The sequence below is a fragment of the Syngnathoides biaculeatus genome, chromosome 21 (genome assembly GCF_019802595.1).
Source record: "Syngnathoides biaculeatus isolate LvHL_M chromosome 21, ASM1980259v1, whole genome shotgun sequence".
Taxonomy (NCBI): Eukaryota; Metazoa; Chordata; class Actinopteri; order Syngnathiformes; family Syngnathidae; genus Syngnathoides; species Syngnathoides biaculeatus.
Window position 1 is genome coordinate 2,634,885 of NC_084660.1, and position 22,159 is coordinate 2,657,043.

Consider the following 22,159-nt stretch of genomic DNA (forward strand, 5'->3'; position numbering starts at 1 on the left):
ACGCGAGGCTCAACATTTGAAACCGCCGGTCCTCTCCGCAAAAACCGGCCCGGCCGTCCACTCGGTGCGCTGTGTGAGTCTCCGTGGCCTTTTGTCACTGACCTTCAGCTGTCGGAAAAGATTCACTCAGCGAAATTGTTCATTGCAGGCGGAATTGCCTTCCCGAGTCTATTCAGAGATCCTTTTATTGTTGACTGGAAGCCATTTTTGGAAGCGTAAAGCCCACCTGCTTTGTTGACGAGGTGGAAATATCATCAGCATCATTACGTGATTTAAGATCTTAGTCCTACATGTTGCATCGTAAACCGGATTTTGTGTAATCCTGACAAACAACGTGTCACCCTCCTCGGTGGAAGGAGACGACGACGACGACCCCCACAAAGCTTCTCCCGTAAAAACACAATTACACCTGAAATAGCGGCAGAATCCATCTCCCCGGACAAGGCGACCGCGTCATCAATCACGACAACCAACGAGCTTCATGAAATATTCACGCGAGACGGATGTCAACTATGAGCCAAGAGGTGACGCGGGATGGGTTTGTTCACCGACAAAGTTATTTCAAGGGCCGCGCACTCACCGACAACCCAATCAATTTTCATGATGTATTGATCAGTCCAGTGACTTTTTCCTTGAAAAGCGCGCCGTACTTTTGCTGTAATCCCCCTCCAGGGCACATCGACGTTGCCTTCGGGAGCCATTTTGTTTTCACTTCCGGTTCCTCGTATGTTGAGATGAACCAAATGAGGAGCGAGGCCAAAGAGTCGCCTGAGAACCCTTTCAAGAAAGCCCGACTGCAGCGCTGGCACCTCAGCAATATTTCATATTCCATGGATAGATGCTATTAGGCAGTGAAGCCAATGAATGCACGTCCCGACCCCCCCACCTCTTTTTTGCTTGATGACATCACAATGAAGGTCAACTCTCTACCTTAATAGAAAAAAAAAAAAAAGGTTCTTAATGGAGCCACTGGCATTGACGCGTCTTCGTGTCTTGACTACCTTTGGGTCTTTTTCTTGAGCCGTCGCCATCCGCCCCCCTCCCCAGCAAGAATTCGGCTCAGCTTTCACCCGGGATAATGAAAACCTTTGTGTTTGCGCCGTCAGCCGGCGCAGCTTGTAAATTGAAAGGGATGTTGCAGCCCCGCTCGGTTCCTTTTGGCGTCCCCCACTGGCAAAAAAAAAAAAAAAAAAAGGCCACGGGGGCTCCTGGCTCCGTGATGTGCTCCGTTCCTTGCCGACGGCTCCAAACGCTCCCCGCGCTGATCTTTGGCGGTGGCCGTTCCCTGCTTTTGCTCATTTACGTCCTCGAAGTGAACTCATCGAGACGGTCGGGTTCTTCTCTGGATGTTGCCTTTAAGAACGGGTATCGTTTCGTTTCTGCGGATCTTTTCCCATCGCGCCTCAGCTGTTTGCGCACTCTTTTGACAATTTCTCATCTGCACTTCCCGCTCTCGGGTATTTTACCCTGATGCGAGCGTTCGGGGACCCTTGGCGGTATCGTAGGAGGGGTTCGGATGGCTTGGAAGCCAAAATATCCACGCGTCGGGATTTGATCATTGAGCGTGAACGGATAGACGGAGTGACAGCCTGGTTCCTTTCGCCGTTTTTGCGCAGCTGCCTCTAATCTCGTTCGGTTCTGACGCATCGCGACTTGACCAAAATCCATCAATGCCACATTTCCTCAAAGTCGCTTTGACAATGACGCTTTTCATGTGAGACTAAAAGACAAAAGCGTGACATTTTGGCTCTCATAATTCCATCCATCCATCCATCCATTTTCTGGAGCCAATCCCAGCTGTCCACCCGGAACCGGTCGCCGGCCAGTTACAGGTTGCCAACCATTCACACACTTTAGAATGTCCAATGAACGCAACCATGTTTTCGGGATGTGGGAGAAAAGCCACGCGGGCACGGCGGGGGGAGGGGGGGGGCACGCAAACCCCACCCCACACGACCTGGGGGGGGGGGGGGTCGGGATTTGAACCCTGGTCAGGCCAACACTCTAGAGCAGCACGGCTGTGCCGCCGACCCCCAGAATCATTGGACTCATATGCGCCGTTATAGGCTCCCAAAAAATGTCCAAAGTGGGAAAAGAGAAGAGAGCCGGAACCCCTCGCGGGCACAAAACCTCCGACAACATGCTTGTTTTTTTTTGTTTTTGTTTTTGTCTACTCAGGTCCTTTCCATCTTCAGCATCCCCAAAGAGTTTCCCGGTTTGTTCAGGCCGGATGCTCAAAGAATTCCTCCCGAATGACCTTGGTTTTTTTTTTTTGTTTTCAAAATCCAGAAAGAGTGAGCATTGCTTACATAATCTATTTCTTCATCCTCTAACGACATCCGCCCGGAGGCTCGTAAATATTATGCGGACGCGTCGTGTTTAGCATAGTTCTGCATTTGTGTCTCACTGTCCATATGCGGATGTACGCGTCACCTCACATCTTCTCCGGGCCCGTTCGTGCTACTTCCCCTCCCGTGAGTCACAAAGCAGCGGCGCCGCGGCCGTGCCCGCGCATGTTCCCGCTCGCTCGGATTAAGAGCCTCGCCCGCCACGGGGGAGCCGAATCGATGTTTTATTCGGAGAGGCTCGACGTCACTTGTGCGTTTGGTCACGCCCGAGCGGTGGATGCCGCAGAGCCGCGCAGGAGAACCGGAGAGAGGTTCTGCCTTGGCGCCGGCGGAAGGAGACTCAATGAATCGGGGGACCTGTAATGAGCCCAGCGTCTTCCGGCGGGTGTGACATTAAAGGCATTGCTCACGGAGTGGGCATTGTCGAATATCCGAACGGACGGCGCAAAGCTGCAATATTGAGGCCCGCGGCTCCGATTCGTCTTTGCGACGCGATTCGCCGTCAGCCTCCGCTGACGCTGCAAAATGTCACAACTCTGCCAGCGTGATGATTTGGTTGCAAGCCGAGGCCTGCCCCGCTGCGCCCTTTGTGGCCTCCCGAGATCGCTACGCGAGGACAGTTGCCATTCAAGGCTGGACGGTGCGGGTCATACACTGATTTGTCCAAAATATGTACATCGAGTCTTATGCTCCAGTAGGCGATATACACGCTCGAGTACTTTGGACAGCGATTGGCGTTTATTGTGAAGTGAGCTGACTTTGTTACGGCTCGCGCTCGCAACTTAAAGCAAACGACGGCTCAAATTCCGCGTCATCCTTTGGATCGAGTCAGGTGAGGTTATTTTTGGAATCCCGTTGTCGACTGAGTGGACTTTTTCACCTTGGTGGCTAGTTTGGACGATAGCGCAGAAAGGACGAAAGGGATGGAAGGAAAGAGGTTTTTCGCAGTTGAAAGCCAAGCCGCGGCCTCTCTCGCTCCTCCGCCTGCCAGTCTTGTGCTTTATCTCCGCCGGCCTCCTCTGTCTTTTCGCCTGCACGCCGTCTCGCTCGGCCGCCTCTGAAACCCTCGCCTCTTTTTCTGGCAGATAAGGCCGGCGGAGCTGTCGCCCGCCGGGCCGGTTAATTGGAAACGGGAGAGTCCCGAGGCCTGAAAAAAACGGGCGCACGCGTAGCACCGCCCACACACTTAAACCTAATCGGCCGTATTCCCTCGGCGTCCGCGGCAAACGTTTCACATCTCGACAGGAAGTTGTTGAGGATCGTACTCGGAGCGTAAACATCCGCCGGCTGCCTTTGATGGCGCTTTAACATTCCAGATGGGAAATTCACCGAGGGTGTCACTCCACAGCAATAACCGCAGTCCTGCCCTGCTGTACCGAGATCCGCCTGTCGTGACTCGTCTCCGTCATGGAATCCTTCGATTTACGGCCACTGCAACCCCCCCGAAACCTCCCCACGCCCGCCCCCTAATGGCTTTCACTCAAGCGTTATAAGATGCCCCCCCGTAATTGCGTGGAATACTTCACGATGTTTCAAGTTCATCGTAAAATAATGGTGAAGTGGAGAGCCGGAAAAGCTCGTCCGCATGAGGTTTATTCGAGCTGTGATTTAAGACGACGATTTCCCTTTCAGTGCATTTCCAAGATATCTGGATCGGTCCATTACTCAAAATAAAGTGACAAAAAAATGTGACCGAGACGTCCCTTATTTAATGTAATAAGAATACGACACGGTATTGGGAATAAATCAGTACTGTCGATAAAAACGACGACTATTGATGCGCTTGATTTCTGTCTGTTCTCACAACATAACAGCTACGGAATATTGCGCACGCCTGCGCAAGCCAATAGAATCCAACACAAGAACTGTAAATAAAGAAATCAATCAATCAAAAATAAGGGTTAGAACTGCACCGTCACAGCTGAGACGTGTTTTGAAGATTCTCGGCGTCAAAATATCAAAAACGACCGCATTTCCCGATGATTCACCTCGTCGACACAATGAGGACTTGCGCTGTAAATCGAGATTAATCTGCCGAGCTAACAGCGGGGCTAAAGCTCTTGATCTGCTTCATTAGCATCTCCTCATTGGGGCCGCTCCACCGCCGGCTTAGCGCCGACAAGGCCCGTCGAGGCGACGGCGTCTGGAGAGACACTTTCTACCACCTAACCCTGCTTTATTTATTCTTCCTGGGTCCAATTTGGCCCAAATTCTCAACCCTCCTCAAATGCGATACCCAAAAGGACTAAGTGGCACTTCCCCCCGAAAATTTGCACGATGCTATGGCTGCTTTTTGCACGTTGCCCACGTTGAATATTAAAAGTTTCACGGTTTGAGTCTCTGGTCGATTAGAGCGCAGCGGCAGCGGCCTCATGCTGACGGATGCTTCCCCGCTGAGCTTCTTACAGGATTTATGACTCCTGTCTCACTGTAATAAGCTGTGTGTGTGTGTGTGTGTGTGTGTTTTGTTCCATCTTAACAGCACAAAATGATGTTTGTGCAAACAAAAGAAGATGTTTGAGGTACGCTTTTTTTGTTATTGTTTGTCCGGATTATTACAATTGGACTTTTTCAAAGCCACTGTCGACGTCGCAATTTAAAAAAACAAAACAAAACAAAAAAAAACCCGTCAAAGGAGAAGCTTAGCACAGACACAGGCGCACGTGCAGGCTGTTTGGCGCAGCGCTAGTAGCTCGGACTCGTGCGTATTTGATCTGAAGAAGCAAGATGACATTTATGCTATTTATTCCATTTCAATTACACGCAAGGAAAAGCTCCACTTTTTGTGCTCAGCTACGTACTTTTTATCGTTAAAAGTCCAACGTTGCCACGAGTGAGGAGCTAAAAATATGAAACGGGACTCCATGACGTTTGTGTCAAGATCCCGATGCTAACCCTAACCCACGGGCTCGATGTGGGAGGAAATAGGTCGCCTCTCGCTCACATGACCACGCGGCTACCCCGAGGCGTGGAGGAGACGGGTCGGGTCGGGTCGGGGGTGTGAAGATTGCTCTTTCACTCAACTGGCCTCTCCTTTTTCCACACAGCAACAGCTGAGCCAGATTCGGTCGGGAATGAAACGAAAGGGCCAGAGTTGTTTGTGCTAAACATTGGCTCTTCGATGCCGGGGGCGCAGGTCACCGCTGTTTTTGCCAAATAAGACTATTTCCTTCTATTTGGTTTGAAATCAAACCGGAAGGGCAAACCGACAGAAGCCGACGACTTTCTTGATCGGAACCGGCGCGAGAATCCACCTCTGGTGCCTCCGGACTCGTTACGCTTCTTCGGTGTCCTCGAATTTTGAAGGTGGCCAATTCATGACTCGGGAGGATTAAATGTCGATTGCGGAGGCTTTCAGAAGTGAGAGAGGTGTCTCGTACTCGGCAAACAATTCGACGCGCCGTCGCTCAACAGGTTTCCTTGCTTTGGCATGCGGCGATTCACACGGTTTCAACATTAACTACTCCCGAACCACTGAATCGCACTCGGATTTGGGCACGCTCAGACGACTTCACTTCCAGCGCATGCAGAAGAAGAAGAAGAAGAAGAAGAAGAATCTCCCTCAGTTGCCCAGAGAAGACGACGGAGCCACCTCATTTGCGCACAGAAGAGGAGGAAACTACCTCGAGCATGCGTAGAAGGGCACAGCGCTAGTTCTTGGTGCCCTCGAAGCAGGACGCGGCACGGCACGCACGAATGCAAAATATTTGTAATTCATTTCAAATCTTTCACAAAAAAAAAAAAAAAAAAAAAAAATGGCTGCATGCAATGGTTTTCCTTTTCTGAGGTCTGCCAGGGGATCTTAAAAGCACGGAGCGGTGTGGAGGACACAAATAAATAAAAATACAAAAATCGGCGGAGAATTTCTGAGGCTCTGTTGAGGTTTGAGTGAGCAGAAGGATGAATAAAAACATTTTGAATCGTCCTACTGCCGCATTAAAGTCACTGTTTGGGGAAAAAAAAAAAAAAAAAAAAAAAGGGTTGTAAATAAATATTTACACAGTCTTTGTGTGTGAATATCTTATTTCACAACGTACCGGTACGCAGGGCGAAAGGTCCAGCACGGCTCGTGTATAGAAAGAAAAAAAAGGGGAGCGTGGTACGCTGTATCCTCCGGAAAATACGATCCATGTCATTAAAAATGTTGTTTTTTGTTTTTTTTTTTTCTGCCTTCCCCAGATCCTGCCTCGCCCCAGTCATGATGTGACTTCTACTTTCCAATTTGTTGGAATTCAGAGAAGAATGGCCGTCCACTGAAATCGAGAGCGCTTTCGGGACTAAAGAGACCGAGAACCTCGAGAAGAACTTGCCCTAACCTCCCCGCTTCCATTCGTGCTCTACTACCGGTACCGTTCAGTTCCTCAGAGTCTTGCAGCCCGCGACGCATGGAGAGACGGAGGAGAGTTAAAGGAAGGACAAAGAACTAGAGCAGGAGATCGGCGGGAAATTGGGGAAAAAAGGCCCCGGAAAGGTCCCAGAGTCTCTTCGTCGTTTAGCCCCCGAGAATTGAAATCATGATTCGGGGCTTAAGATTCCCGTGCTGGCCCTTGTTGCCGCTGGCCTTCGTCAGCCTGCTGTCCAGGGCCAGGGCGCTGGAGTTTGGGGGAGCGCCCGGCCAATGGGCCCGCTACGGGCGCTGGGAGGCTGGCTCGGTAGGAGAGTTGAGCTTCAGCCTGAAGACCAACATCAGCAAAGCGTTGGTACTTTACCTGGATGACGGCGGCAACTGCGATTTCCTGGAACTGCTGATCGCCGGTGGGCGCCTCCAGCTCCGTTTCGCCATCCACTGCGCCGAGCCGGCCATTTTGCACACAGAGACGTGGGTGAACGATGACCGCTGGCACATGGTCTTGCTCACCCGCAATTACCGGGAGACTCTCCTAATGGTGGACGGTGAGACCAAAGTGGCTGAGGTCAAGTCCAAGCGGAAGGAAATGGCGGTGGTCAGTGACTTGTATGCGGGCGGAATACCGCCCGACGTACGCCTCTCTGCGCTCACCTCCAGCACGGTAAAGTATGAGCCCCCCTTCATGGGCTTGATCTCCAACCTGAAGGTGGGAGAGACCCCACCTACCTTGCTGAACAGCCACGGCATCCAGAGCGACCTGGAGTACCTGTGCACCAAACAGAACCCATGCTTCAACGGAGGCTTTTGCTCCATCCAGTATGGAGAGGTCCAGTGCGACTGCAGCCACACCCGCTTCAAGGGGAAGTACTGCAAGGAAGGTAAGGAGCAAACTACGACTCGGCTCGCGCGCGCGATTGATTTCCCTGCTGTCAGATGATGTCAATGAGATGGAACACAAAGAGCAACTAGACGAGTCTTGGAAAGTTTTGGATCTATCAAACACTTCTTTCCTCTGCAGGCTGATTGTCTCTTGAGCTGCCGCTGCCGCCGGCTTCGTGCGCTCCCGTGCCGTCAGCTCATGTCAAACGCCGTTATGTTTTAGACCTCCTCCTTTCTTACTGACACATCCCATTTCCATATCTCCTGTGCTTGTGCCTCAGCTCCGCATTTATCCATCTTGCAGGATCTACACCGCCCCTCCCTTCTCAAGGCTATCTGGGTTTTCCCGTCTCTTCTTCACCTCCCAAATGGTCTCTCGCTCTCTCTCTCTCTCTCTCTCTCTCGCTCACTCCACTTATCTTTTTTTTTTTTTTACCTTTGACCACTGTCAGCACTTTCACTACTGCCACGCTTACGTCTAACTCCCCAACCCAGCCGTTTCTTTTACGCCAGCAAACTCAAAAATGGACTTTTCTCTGCGATGGGGCTGATTTATCAGGATGCTGTCTGGATGTTGTAGGGTTGCCCTCCTTGACACACCTCTGCAATATCTTGGCAGACGGGTTGGGTAGTGGTGGTCCCCCTTTTTAAGAAGGAGGACCAGAGGGTGTAACCCCACATCAGCTGAATCACACTCTTCAGCCTCCCTGCTAAGGTCTATTCAGGGGTCGTTGGAGACGAGGGTTCGTGGGGATGTCAAATCTGAGGTCCCGGGCATGGAACAGTGGACCAGGTCCTGACCCTTGGCAGGGTCCTTGAGGGTGCGTGGGAATTCTCCCAACCGGTTTACACGTGTGTTGTCGACTTGGGGAAGGCGAGATCCCGTATCCAAGCGGCCGAAATGAGTTTCCTCCGCGGGGTGTCCGGGCTCTCCTCAAGAGAACGGAGGAGAAGCTCAGTCATCCGAGAGGGGCTCAGTGTTGAGCTGCTGCTCCTCCGCATCGGGAGGCGCCAGAAGAGGTGGCCAACCGGACGCCTCCCTGGTGAGGTGTTCCGGGCACGTCCCACCAGAAAGAGACCCCGGGGACGAGACCCAGGACACGCTGAAGAGACTGCTATGTCTCTCGGCTGGCGTGGGAACGCCTCAGGATCGCTCCGGAAGAGCTGGGTGGAGGGGCTGGGGAAAGGGTTTCCCTGCTAAAGCTGCTGACAATGGATGGATGGATGGAGAAAAACGAAAAATTCTAACCACTGCCTGTTTTTTTTTATATATACACACATCTGAAACTCCAATTTATATCTCAAAAATAACACTTGGAACTTGAGCACAACAAATGTCAGATCCGGTATTTTCCTTCAAGTTTACTTGAGCTGATCAGTAGTTCTGCGGACGTTACGATACTTTAGAACTTCAGGTATGACTTGCATGTACTTTAGACAAGGCTGTCCCCCCAAAATGAAATCAAAGGCAATAGCAAAATGCGAGTTTGAAAAATTGCGTCGACTCACCCATGATGAGACCCTTCCTTTGTTCAAAACAGATTTTGAATGATGATTATTGATGATTCATTTTTAGACTATTGGATTTTAAAGAGTGAATTAGTTTATGGACTGCGATTGCTCGTTTTGCTTTGCTGAGCTTTTCGCCTGGCTTGGGACAGATCCAAAAGTTGCAAAACCGTCCCAAACACGTCGCCCTGATCCCGTTCCAGGCCTTTATGGTGCCATTTGGGAAGCGCTGAGCAACCTTGAAACAGCTTCACCAAGCCGTTTGATTCTCCTTCTGCCAGACGGGCGACGATTGTTCGAGCCGCGGACACCTGTCTGCCTGCTCCTCCTCGTCTTCGTCGATTTTCCGTCTGTGTGCGCCGTGTGCCGGCTTGAGAGCGGAATACCAATGCGGCGCCACGGTGACTGCAGGAAACATTTGTCCTTTGCGAACGGAGAGGGAGGGATCTGGACGGCGTGGAGACGTTCATTTGCGCCGTCTTCATTTATCTTCAGAGATGTTCTTTGGTCGACGCGGGTAAATTGGGTCATTACGGCGGCCGGCCGGAGCGGCCGGGCATTTATTCCTTTTGACTAACCGCAGTTGCAAAGACGCTCATTGTCTCGGGGAACAGATGCACGCCAGCTGTGTGGCGCCAGGAACGCAGGATTTGTCCAAGAATAATAACCAGCTTCATCGTGAAATTTTGCCTTATAGATCTCACATCCGACTGGTACCCGGAGTACTGTGGGAAGGACCCCGGATTCAATAGTTGAAACCGTAATCAACATTCAAAACGTGCCAAATAGAAGCAAGTCTTTTTTTTCTTCGTTTGTTCTGCACATCTAAATCACAAACGTTTATTCAAGACGGAGGGACTACGTAGTGTCTTGCTGCTCTTTTTAATCGGAATCAAGTTGGAAGGGACACCGACACCGTTGCCGTGGGATTCGCTGACGGCTAATTGTGCGCGTCGGACGGCGAACGAGAATTCCAGAGTCGTGGGCCCTCGTGATCGGAGGGAGACGAGGACATTCCATATCGGAGCGGTCGGCGCTTTCGTCAAAAGTCGGTAATCGTTGCTTGCTGTGATGTAGTTGCGAAGATCAAGCACCTGCAGTGACGCAGCAGACATCGGCGGGCTATTGGGTCAGTCCGTGCTGTCGGACCTGCAGAGATTTTGCCTTTCGACGCTTGGATTTGCGTTTGAATTTCGAGGTGTGGTCGGAGGCGAGAGAGTAGCGTGCTGATGAGAGAATTCCCAATCATTTTGGCCATATCCATATCTTTCAAGCGAGCCTTTCATCGCATTTAAAGCGCTTTCATCGTCTCCAAAACTCTTTTGAACAATTACTTGAGCGGGATTCGTCCCTCCTCTCAACTTCAAGGGAAAGTAAAGAATATTTGGGATTTTTTTTCCCCTTTTTTTTCCCTCGTTACTTCATAACGAAGTGAAGAATCTCGACTCATATTGTGAAGGGCACTAACCTGTTGTGAGATGTGAAGAATGGGTTGTGGCCTCCGGCCCCGGCACATTCCGGAGTCCGATCCCAGATTTGTTTACTCAGTCAGTCAACTCCCGACTGACAGGACCACCTACGGAGCGAAAGGCGGCGTCAGAGTCACCAAATTACAACGCTCATGCTGCTGTCATTCAAACGGCCTGCTGGTTATACTCATCTCATGGCTTATTGGAATATATATAAAACACACACGCGCACAAAAATAGATCAGAAATGTGGTTCTTCGCGTCTCAATGTCGCGTTACGGGCTTCTCCGTCGCCGTCGATTCGCGGCGTACGTCGGCCAAAACAACCGAGACACACAACCCTGCTGTAAAAACCGCACGGCTCTCCCGATCAAAAGTCTCGAGGAGGACGTGGTGAAGGTGACGCCGGTCGGCCTTTGTCTTGGTCTTCCGCCGCCAGCTGTGCACGCTTGTTGGGGTCATCGCAAATTACACGATTTCCCTGGCAAATAGGGTTGATCTCGTTATGCCGGTGCCAAGTTTATTATTTTGTTTTTTTGTTTTTTTACAATGGCTGCTGATTGTCGTGGTGTTGTCGCTGCCAGCTGTTGTTCCATCGCGACGCTAAGCCGCGCCACAATGACAAACGACACGCACACGCACGGCTGCGAGTTTGAATAAAGGCTTGCCGGGCTGCCGTTGATTAATTTAGCGCCGCCGTGGCAACAAAGTCATAGAAAGTCAATTATGTTTGTAGATTGTGTTACAAAAAAAAAAAAAAAAAAAAAAAAGGAATTGTAAATGTAAAGAATTTTTCACCCGCTCGTGGTCTATGGAACGATTCTCCTCAGGTCAAACAAGTTGACCTTTTCCGGACACCTCCGTCCGTTTTTCCTACCGGACACCGACGCCAATCTGTCCATTTTCATTTTGGGCAAAATGAAAAGGGGCGTCGCCGCTTCATTTCCACGGGCGCTCGCCGTTGTCGACTGCGCGCAAGGAGGACGCCCGTGAGATGAAATCGCGAGACAGTCAACCCTCTGGATTCCCCTTCAAGCAGCAAACGGTGCGAACGTGCAGACAGGAAGTTGATTATCGTCCCCGGCGGACTTGTAGCCGCGTCATCCCGCATGCCGATTTCGGCGATATTAAGCGGCGAGGACAGACGGACGTCGCGTTTGAATTGTTGTACCGCTGAGTGAGCGAGGACCTCCCTCGTTTGCTAAAAAAAGCAGACTCCGAGATGTATTTGCAAGGCGGCCTCCCGGAGGAATCCTGCCTTGTTCAACCTCCTGAACGACGCACTCCATAATTCACGCGATCCCACCGTGTTTTACTCCGGCGTTTGGTCCCGGTGAAGCGGCCGAAGCCAAATCCACTATGATGTGTTTTCATGACAATAACGCACAAAGCCGCTGGTGGAGGATCAAGCGTGCCGTTATCCTGTTATCCTCTTCCACTGGGGTGTTAATGTTGAACTAAGTCTAAAATCACGATCTGCGACACATTTGTGACATGAAAACAAAAACCTCCCGAGACCAAGCCCTTCATCCTGACGCACAAGCGCTGAAGTGTTTACGCCGAGGTACGACTGCGACGTGGCCCGCTTTTGCGGCGTCGGAATATCGGCGCGTCTTGCATCACAGCGCACGGGTGGCAGGCGACGGGGAAGTGGGGGGGGGGGGGGCGCAGCAGTCGGGTAGAATATCACTGAGCTCTGAGAGGCCTGCCGTGACCACCGCCGTCGCTTTTCCTTGCGTTACGATTCGGAACCGCGCATAAAGTCCGCGTACGTATATATTGCCTGTGCTGCATAGGAAGAGTTGACTTGGCTTCGGCGTCGCTATTCCACCAATCGGAGACTGTGCTCAAGGCTTCGGTGGCTAAAACATGAGGGCCATTCTCGACTTGACTTTTCCTGACCTGCATATACGGGATGTCAGGCTTCCTGGCGAGTGACAGACCAGTCAAGGCCCTTCCCTTCCCTTCCCTTCCCTTTTCTGCTACTTGCCAGCAACCGGTTAACTTTTAAGTCCGTGACACATCTGTCGCTCGCAGAGCCGCCGCTGTAAGAAATCGGGGCTGCCGTCAGCGCCGGCTGTCAAAACAAAGGCGGCGCTCGCCGGTAAATTTGGTGTCACAGACGGGCGTGGAGGGAGCGTTTGATCCCGCTAAATCACTGACATCGGTGACGGAGGGGAAAGCTGAAGTGCCCAAATCCAAATGTTTCCATTCATCTTGCCACTGACGCATTTTTAAAACGACATATTGTGAAAGTTGAAAAATTCAAATACTTGCGAAAAGTCTTTGGTCGAGTGGGGGGGGGGGGGGGGCATGAAAAGTTCTTTTTTTTTTGCTTGCAGTAGTTGCAAGGGTCCAATCTTCTTCCCTGTCTGGACGCGCGTCAGCTTTTCCCTGCGCATCCCGCGGAACCGTCCCATTTGGCGACTCACTGACCCATCTGAACACTGTCCCCTTGCACGACGCCCACAGCCCATTTCACATTCATTCTTGACTGAAAAAAAGGAGCTCTTTGGTTCCGGATTCGCTAGTAATGTCTCAGAACACCGGGGGAGGGGGGCGGTCCCCAGATGTTAACATGGACGCTAAAGGTCCATAATCGCAAGCCCCGGAAAGACCCGCCGCTCCGCAGGATGGCCCACGAGCTGAACGCAGTGCATTCCCGTCACACAAATCTCTGGATGACTTGGTCAAAGCTAGCATCCAGAAGTGTGGAGGCGGGCCATATTTAAGACCTCAGATGGTTCCGGACACATCTGCGCATCTATTTCCGGGGTTAAAGCAGTGCGGCTTTGTTTTTGTTTTGTTTTTTGTTTTTTTTTTTTTTTTGCTTTTGCTTGGTGAACGGGAGCCGTTTGACGTTCTCAAGCGCAGAGTCAAACGACTCCGGCTGAATGATGGAGGCCGCCGACAACGGTTTGCCAGCGCAAAGTGCTCGGACCGTGCCAGGGACCTTCCGCCAAACGGGGAGGGAGGCTTCGGTGCGAATGAATAAATAAAAAGGTCACGTCGTTATTTCAGAAAAGCTCATTAACTTTTATCCTCGGCAAAAGATGTCGGCGTAATTACAATGACGGAGCCCGGCTAACGAAAGTACAATAAACACTTGGGGAGTGGACCCAAAAACTAATAATGGCGTATTACTGGCACTTGCCCTTTCAGCGTTTGGGCTAGCGTAAGGATGGGATGGATTGGTCTGACGTCCGGGCAAGCGTGCGACATTTCCTGCACCGTTTAGTGCGTATAGTCGCGTTTGCTGGACTTTAGTCGGCGCTAATTGGGGGACTGTTCCGCTCGGTCGTTGTCCCGCACGCCGGCGTTATCGACGGGGTGGGTGCGACTTTAGCTTTCGGGCGCCGTGAATGATGGACGACGGCACCTGGTGATGCGGTTGCAAGGGTGTCGGAAGACCGCAATCAAGTCTGAGGTAATTGAACCGCGTCTTCCTTTGACCTTCACACGGGGAGGTCACGCCACAGATCCTGCACAGCAATAACCAATTCCGTTAAGACCATGTTATTACAAGCTATCTGTCCGGGCTCCAGAAATGCCGTGTGTGCCGGAAGCCTATCAGGGTCAAAGATGGATGCCTCGTCTCATCTCCAAGCCGCAATCTCCGCGCTGACCTTTTAAAACACGTGATCGTCTCGCCCGCTTCTCAGTCCAACGCGGACCGCGGGAGCCTTTGGGAACCAACTCACGAGGCCGTCTTTGAAGAACCGCAATACGAGACGCGGTGCCCAGCTGTGATGTGCTGCGGGATGTGACGCAAAGCGCGTGGCCGTCCCGGTGCCAATCATCCCGCGCGGCAGATGGATGGATTTTAATTGGCGGATACAAGCCAAGAAAGCATTCATCTGTCAACAAAACAACTGCTTACGAGGCACCTTTGTGATGTACGCTGATGACTGAATGTGTGCGCTTGCGTCAAACAAGTCCTGAAGAGAAATGAGAAGAAAGCAAAAAAATTGGAATGTTTGTAGTCTTTGTTGTGATTGTCTATGGATTAGCACCGAATCACAGGCCTGGAAGATTTTCGAGCATGAGCAGTGAAGCCTTGTTTTGTTTTTTGTTTTTTGTTTTTTTGCTCCATCTCAATCAGAATATGTCAAAAGTGCACATTTTGAGTCTAAATCCTCAAAAAGATTCAAGTGGACAGCGCAAATGAAAGCGGAGGGAAGTCGAAAATGTGGCGGCTTGAGCAAAAAAATGAATCCATGATTCTTTATGCTCATAAATGTGAGGGGGAAAAAAGGGTGCAGCCAGCGGTAATGGCCACAGCTATGGATTTAATTGATAACTATGCAAATGCCGGACGCCCCGGCTCAAAGTGCCGGTGCCGAGCTCAACCTTCGCTTATTCGGGTTCTCAGTTTGATCGGCAAAACCTAAACGGATTTGCTTTGACGGGATCAGTACTGAGTGGATTCCTCCATCTGCAGACTGCAATCTGGGATGAGGAGTAGAGAACACGAAGAAACGTTGGGCCTTCCGCTAAAAGCGCCATTTGCGTACTGTGCGCTCAACTGTGGCATCAACTTCAATATTAGTCCATTTCAAAAAAAAAAAAAAAAGAGCACAATTCAAAAGAAGACTAATTCAACATTTGAAAGAATTCATTGGAAGAAGTACGTTTGCCCACGTCGCACTCCTCATTTCATCCCCATGTATTACATTTGACGATAAGAGCTTCAAAGGCTTTCATGGAAATGACCCACTTCTTCTTCTTCTTCTTCTTCTTCTAAATGTCACCAGTGCTTTTGGATGCATATAATCTCGATTCAAAGAAACTTTAGGCCCTTCCCAGATAATGGACTTGCTTTTTTTTTTTTTGCTTTTGGTCACATTTAATACACAGTCTAATCGACAAGTCCCTTGTTTGCAGCATAAGTGAATTTTCCTCCTAGTCCAGATTGGAATCATGAGCTCATCGTTTGTCCAAAAAGACCCCCACCCCCAAACACAAACTGCCACCGGCGCGTCGTCTCGGGCGATGATTCATCTGGAAAGGTTCCTCCCTTCCTCCCTTCGGTGAATATTCCGGACCGGTGTTGAAGCCTCGATTTTCTTCGATCGCTAAAGTCGCCGAAATGTGGATTGACGCGAGCCTTTTAACTGCGCCGCGTGAACGGGTGAGGTCGGGCGCATTGGGACGTTCCAATCCCCGCAGTGACGAGACTGCAGCGTTTAGGCCTGCCCTTCGAGCGCCGCGGTCGGCTTTCGACACCGTCCGACGCAAAAGAGAGCGAATCCGGCTCGCTCCAAAATTGTATGATTTGGCGCTCCCAGTTCCTTCACTCGCTCTTTGAAAACAATGTCCCGAGGCCCCTTTTCGTCCAATCCATAAATTGTCTTTTAGCCCTTAGCAGGAAGTGCAGACAACTGCGAGCCGCCCCGGCGGTCGCGCGGCGAGCAAACTGTGCGCAACATTTATTGGACATAAAACAACAAGAAGACGGGTTTGGTTATTTTCATTTTGCCGCTGCAGTTCATTTTTTTTTTTTTTTGCCGAGGAAAATCAAAAGGTTTTCCCTCGTGCACGTTGCCTCCGAACACTTGGGCAAAACAAATCAATGTGCCTGCGATGAAACAAAACAATAATTCTGTCTCGCTCGTCTCCCCCGAGGTTCGTTTGTTTTCTTTTTCTTCCTGGTGTCGACGTTGCGCTCGTAAATTCATCACGTCGGCTTCCTTCTTTGACCGTACGCCGTTGCGTTAAACAAATCTCGGCTCGACCTGCTCAGCGCAGCGGCGTCTCGAGCGCTCTCATTAGCTCCTCTTGACCTTGCGTCTGCAATGGCTTCTCGGTCGGCACGCGTCCCCTTCGCTGCGCATTTACAGCGGCTTACTTGGTTGTTCTCAGCGCGTCGGCAGCTCGCCCGCGAGAGGTAATTCCGCCCACCTCCAAAAAGTAGCCATCGATCTTGGGTGCTTTGCTCGTACGCCTTCAAATGGCTTTTTGGGTTGTCACCGCGCACGCGCAACGGTTTCCCTTCATTCCGTCGTCAACAAAGGAACGGTCGATGCGTCAGGAAGGCAATCGGAGACGGTCAATAATTGTCAGTAAATCTGCCCCTTCTTCTTTGCCTCAATTCATTCCGGGCGAAAGGGGCTTTTGTTCGCCGGTCCGGCGGCCTGTCGACTGGGGCAATTTACGAGGGGGAATCGACGGATGACTCGAGGTCCAAAAAGGCGGCGAATAAACAAGAGCTGTGAGGGGAGCGAGAGGAGATCAAGAGATTTGTCAGCCCTTTTTTTTTTTTTTTTTCCAACTTTCATCATTGTTTGTTTTGCCCCCGCTTCCATCCGAGGGCTTGTTGAGCTTCTCGTTGGGTTATCCTCACAACAAATTGCTTTCCACGTGTCCGTGCCAAGAAACAGGAGTCCATCAGATTTGCTTGAGGCCTTATTTGTCCGTGTCAGAACAAGAACTGTATCGATTTTGATGGAATTACATGAGACGACGGCCGCAGCGGGCTTCTTTTTTTCCCAGCTACCGGCCAAGGGATTCCGACGGCTGGCGGTACCGTCCGTCCATTTTACTCCAGCGACGCGGATCCGTAAGCTATTTTGCAATGCTGATCTCATCTTAGCTAATATCACAACCTGATCATGATCTTGCAACGGATCGCTCAAGAGGTCATCAGAAAACATTTCCTTCCTGCCAAGGGTGAAGGACTCGTTTTCTTTTAGCGGCCCACGTCTGTTGGAAAACATTCGGCGTTTCCAAAACGTCCCATTTGCGTCTCGACGGGGACGTGACTTTTTCGGGTCCGGACTTTTCCCAGCTCGAATGCCGAGCGACACGCGGCGGCATCCGCGGGGCCCGGGTGCCCTCGAAACGTCCGGACATTCCCGTTTGCGGCAGGTGGGCCAAAATAAGTCGAGCTTCTGCCGAGTCTCGACATTTTCTCGTTTCGGATGGGAGATAAGTCGTCTTGCCGAGGCTGCCGTGCTTCTCCCCTCCTCCTTGTCTTCTGCCCCCACCTGCCCAGATTATCTCTTCCACTCTCCCATCTCGCTCGTCTTCCCCAGCTTTGCAAAGATAAGACGCGCTGTCCCCAGCGAGCGCCGGCTGTCGATACCAACGTGCCGCTATCGTCGGTAAACGGCCAGACTGCCTCCGCGCGGCCGGCCCCCGTCTTCTCTTGACCTTCGGTCCACAACGTTCCACAGGGACGTGTTTTGAAGGGCAGGTTTCCGGGCTTCGAATGACCACGGCCGTTTATGCTCCCGTCCCGAGCGAGAGAATTAGTCTGCACCAATGTTTTACTGGGATAGCCAATGGGGCAAATTTGTTCCGAAAGAGGATTTAAGGGCAAAGAAGAGAAAAACATGATCCCTCCCCTGTCCTCGGATGAATTTGTCGGCTTTCGGGGGGGTTGTAGGTCACTTTAAACAGAGCATGTAGAAATGTATTAGGAGGAGAACTCATTTGCTTTTAGAATTGAGCACTCCAACTTGTGTATGAGATGACGCTCGCGAGAGGCGAGGGAAAAGGGGAGTCAAAACGATCAGGGTTCTTGTTCAGATGAAGGATTAATCACCCCCACATTGATCTCCCGGTGGCGCTTCCTACAAATCTGGGAGTAAAAAAGCCTTCAAGAGATTGTTATTTTTATTTCTTCTGATAAACACACACACACACACTTGCTGCCATCTGGTTTACAGTCTGCAGCTCGAGGCCAAATCCAGCAGAAAAGAAAAAAAAAATAAAAAATAAATAGCGAGCCCTTAATTTCATTGAGTGAAAATATTCCCTCAATATTTCATTCAATCTGTCTTGGTCTTTTTCCACATGGCTGCACGCCGCCGTGTGTATGAGGAGCCTGTTGGCTGCCATCAATCACCTGACACCCATTTGAAGTCTTTTCTTTCTTCTTCTGGAAAAGGAGCCCTAATCATAACACCCACGTCAACAGCGCGCCGCCCTTGACCGCCATCCTCTTACGAGCCCAATCTGGGCGACAGCCGGGTACACCCTGAACCGGCCGCGGGGCACAAGGAAACAAACCGCCAGTCGCGCCCGACGGCCCGATTGGCGCACGTTTTCGGGACGTGGGGGGGACAATCGCGCAAGCTCAACTCAGGCGGGGCCCGATTTTGAACCCCGACGCTCTAACCAGTTGCGCCACCGAAAGCCAACCAGAGAGAATGACTTTGTTTGCTGGAGCGCGTCTAAAACAATCAACTTCATTTTCGGCAGTCGTCACGTCGATGACTAACGGTTTGGAAAAAGGAGCAACAATGTCACCGTCTTTGATCGCTTCCTGCAGAAAGAGAAAAGTTTTACGCATCTTTGAAGGTGCTTCCTGCAGAAATAGAAAATCGTCACAGAAAAGCTGCAGTTTTACGTATCTTTGAAGGTGAAAATGTGCCGTATCGGTGAACGACTGAAGCTACTTGTAGCGTGTTGAAGAAAGTCTCAGCCCTGAGTTTGACCCCGCCGCTCAAATCAGTCAATTTACTTCTTTTTCTCTTTTCTCTTTATCTGGAAGAGAAAGACCCATTTGTCTGCCATCGTTTTTTTTTTTTTTCCTCGTCGAGATTTAACGTGAAAGTCGCAAAGGCCGTCGCTCGCGGATTAGCTTTTCACACAAAAAAAAAAAAAGGTTTTGGACTGTGGAGTTCAGGCAAAGCTTCTGTTTGGAAAAAAGTAATTTTGTCTATCTCGTTTTCTCTAAAATGATAACAAATGGCCTTAAAGGCGCTCTTAACGCATCATCTTTTGATTTACATCGGCGTTCCGCATATTCGGGTGCTTTTTGTCGACGTGCCGTTCAGGTGCGCTTTGAAGCATTTGGAAGGTCCGCTAGGCGAGGATGACTTTTTGGAGCGGAAGTAGAAATACTGGCGCGGTGCCGTCGCTGGCGAAGGAGAGAAGCCACATTTTGTGTGGCAAATATTCCCGAGCAGAACTTCAAACCCCGGGCAATGCGGGATCCATTCAAAGGGCGAACACCTCCGGGGGTAAAAAATTAATTAAGGTAACGGCTGGCCGGTAAAGACAACGGGAAGCGTGTTGAGAGGGAACCTTCCGTCTTCACATTTTGTGGCCCTTAAAAGTTGCTGCAAAATCTCAACGCAACGTTGCAAAAAGAGTCATTTGCATGTTGTGCATTTGAACCCCCGTGAAACTAACGCCTTTGTTGTTGTTGTTTTTTTTCTTCTTGTCTTCCCCGCCGTCCCATTGCGGATTCTTCCCTGAAGCTGAGGAGTTCGCCATCGAAGGTGAGACCGACGCTGCCGTCCTTGCACGTGTCGTACAGCAGATGCTGACGCCGGCCGCTCGCTAAAGTTCTGCGCATTGTCACACTGGACTGCGGTGTGAAATGACTTTCCAGGGGGCCAATGTGGACCGGCCGGCGCCAACTCCCCGGTCATGTTTTTTTTTTTTTTTTTTTTTTTCCCTTGTCCGAGCCTAGAATGTGCGTTTCTTGGCATCGGACTCTGGTTCGGGTTGGTTCTGGTTCCTGTGCGGTATCCCAAACATTGCGGTCTTGTCCACATCTTTCCCCTTTGCTCCAACGGCGACGAGTCGATTAGCCGTTCGCATTTCCCGTTGAGTCGGAGTTGATCGATTACCTTTCAAATTGTCTTCGATCCTGGCACCAGCCGCGACGTATTGATTTATTTTTATGATTCCAAGAAGAGAAATTAGGCTACATGTGTAGGTTGCTTCTTTGAATGCCGCTGGGCACTACAACTCCGAACTTGCAAGTTGACGTTTTCCGACTTAGCTCCGGTGTGTGAACGGTTGCTGTCTGGATCTTTATGTCGGAGGGCGTGTCAGATGGGGTCCAAGACCGCTTGTCTGGTCATTGGAATGCTCGGCCGGTTGCATTTTAGTCGGGTTTTGTCCAAGACATATTGAGTCAAATACTGCACTGGAGAAGTTTCTCATGCAAAGAATCCTTTCAGAACACTTCAGAACTTTCATGGTATTTCGAAAAAAAAAAAAAAAAAAAAAAAAAGATGAACTTCGTTTGCTTTTTTTTTTTTTTTTTTTTATAAAATGTTGCGTGTCAAACTCACTGAGCGGTGCCTTGGATTTTCAGACTGCGCATTCAAAGAAATGACAAAATGTCAATCCTGTACATGTAAATGATTTTTATTCCAGGACTCGTTGGAGCAAGCGGTGCTCATGGAAGCAATGCGACCAATTGTTTTCAGGAGTTTCCCTCTGACCCGCTAAAGCTAATTAGCGTCACCGACAGATGCCGTGAGCTCGATGATGCATCTGCAAAATGCTTGAACACGGTGCCTCGCGGACGGCTGACGTTCCTGCGACAGCGTCTGTCCCATTTTCATTGGCGAACAAGAGGTGCGCCGCCACCTGGGGCCTTATAGCAGACGCGCAGCCCCGACTTCCTTCGTCAGCGCCTCACGTAGCGAGAGAAAGACCAAACAGAAGGGTTGATGGCCGTCGTGAGGTGAGACGCGGGGTCAGTTGGTGAACTGATGGGCCGACGTGAAAAAGGATAACACGCCTAACGGGAAAACCTCGGGGGAACTGAAGGAAACTCTCTCATCTTATTTTAATCAAGGCTTGAAGTGCGCATTGCGGTCACTTGTCCGGCGAGCCGGTGCCGTCCGTGTTGCTTATCCAAGTCGTCGGAGGCTTCAGCTCATCCACGCAATCGTTCAAATGTGACGCAAACAGTTTCCTCGGTCGCGCGGTTCAAAAAGTGGCCAAAGACAGAGGCCGGTTTGAGGCTCGCTCGCATACGATTGGTCGGCGGCAGCTTAAGCGTGACCCCCGGTCAGATCGTCCGATTTCACGTGAGACCGAGGGACGTCAGGGCCCGGCCGAGCTGATCTTGATCAATCTGATCTTTTCTGTCTCAGTCGTCAGAGGTCCACCCTAATCCCGTCCTCAGTAAGCAGTTCATCATTGGCCCGCCGTCTCTGATGTTGCCTGAAGATACAGGATTACGGGCCCTGTTGTTCAACGAGATTGTTTGGGATCGCCCCGAATGGATGATGAATTTGGAGCTTATTTTGTCGTGAGACAGCAGCGGCATCAAGCCCAAACTTATTTGCAACATTTTGGCATGGAAGCAACAAAAGGAGATGACAGAGAAAACATTAAACGCGCTCGTGTCGTTGCGGTATTAACCCAGATTCCCTTTGTTTCTGGAACATTGTGCTCATGTCGATAATCAAATTTTGCAGGACAATAACATGAGTGACACCTGCTGTGACGTGAGCGAAACTAGCCAAACTCCAAAAAACGATGGCTCGAGTGACCGGCGTTCTTCCGATCTCAAAGAAGCCTCGCTTCATGAACGCATCAGGGACTTCTGCAAAGTAATCGGCGTGAAGACGCTCGCAACCTGGAGGGGGGCGGCGAGTCAGCAGTCGCTCGACGGTTGCCCCTTGTGTACCTGCAGCCTTTTCCCGATTCAAATTATGCCACGAAATGCCAGCGAGTGCAAAGCGGTCGGCAAAGACCGACACAGAGGTTAGATTGTGGCAGCTGAAAAAAACAAAAAGCCGCATCCTCCCGCCTGCGCCTGGGCCGCCAGGCCGGCTGTGAAGCCGAAAGGTCGGGGGGGATGCCACCTTAACGGAGCTCACACCTGGGCGCCCGCTGTGCTGATGGCC

At 50.8% G+C, this 22,159-nt stretch overlaps 2 protein-coding genes across 3 annotated transcripts in view; one reads left to right on the forward strand and one right to left on the reverse strand.

The window, feature by feature from the left end:
- The window catches only part of alpk1 (alpha-kinase 1), a 209,421-nt gene that overhangs the window by 59,352 nt on the left and 127,910 nt on the right, over window positions 1-22,159 (reverse strand). The window contains exon 5 of the mRNA XM_061809077.1: window positions 10,553-10,660. The gene's annotated coding sequence lies outside the window, so the exon portion shown is untranslated. The remainder of the gene's footprint in view (window positions 1-10,552; window positions 10,661-22,159) is intronic.
- Window positions 6,863-22,159, forward strand: part of LOC133494855 (neurexin-2-like) — a 140,766-nt gene continuing 125,469 nt past the window's right edge. The window contains exons 1-2 of one of the 2 annotated variants that reach the window (XM_061809063.1): window positions 6,863-7,574; window positions 19,763-19,783. In XM_061809063.1, coding sequence (XP_061665047.1) covers window positions 6,863-7,574; window positions 19,763-19,783 — 733 coding nt within the window. The remainder of the gene's footprint in view (window positions 7,575-19,762; window positions 19,784-22,159) is intronic. The other variant, XM_061809062.1, reaches the window with a different exon arrangement.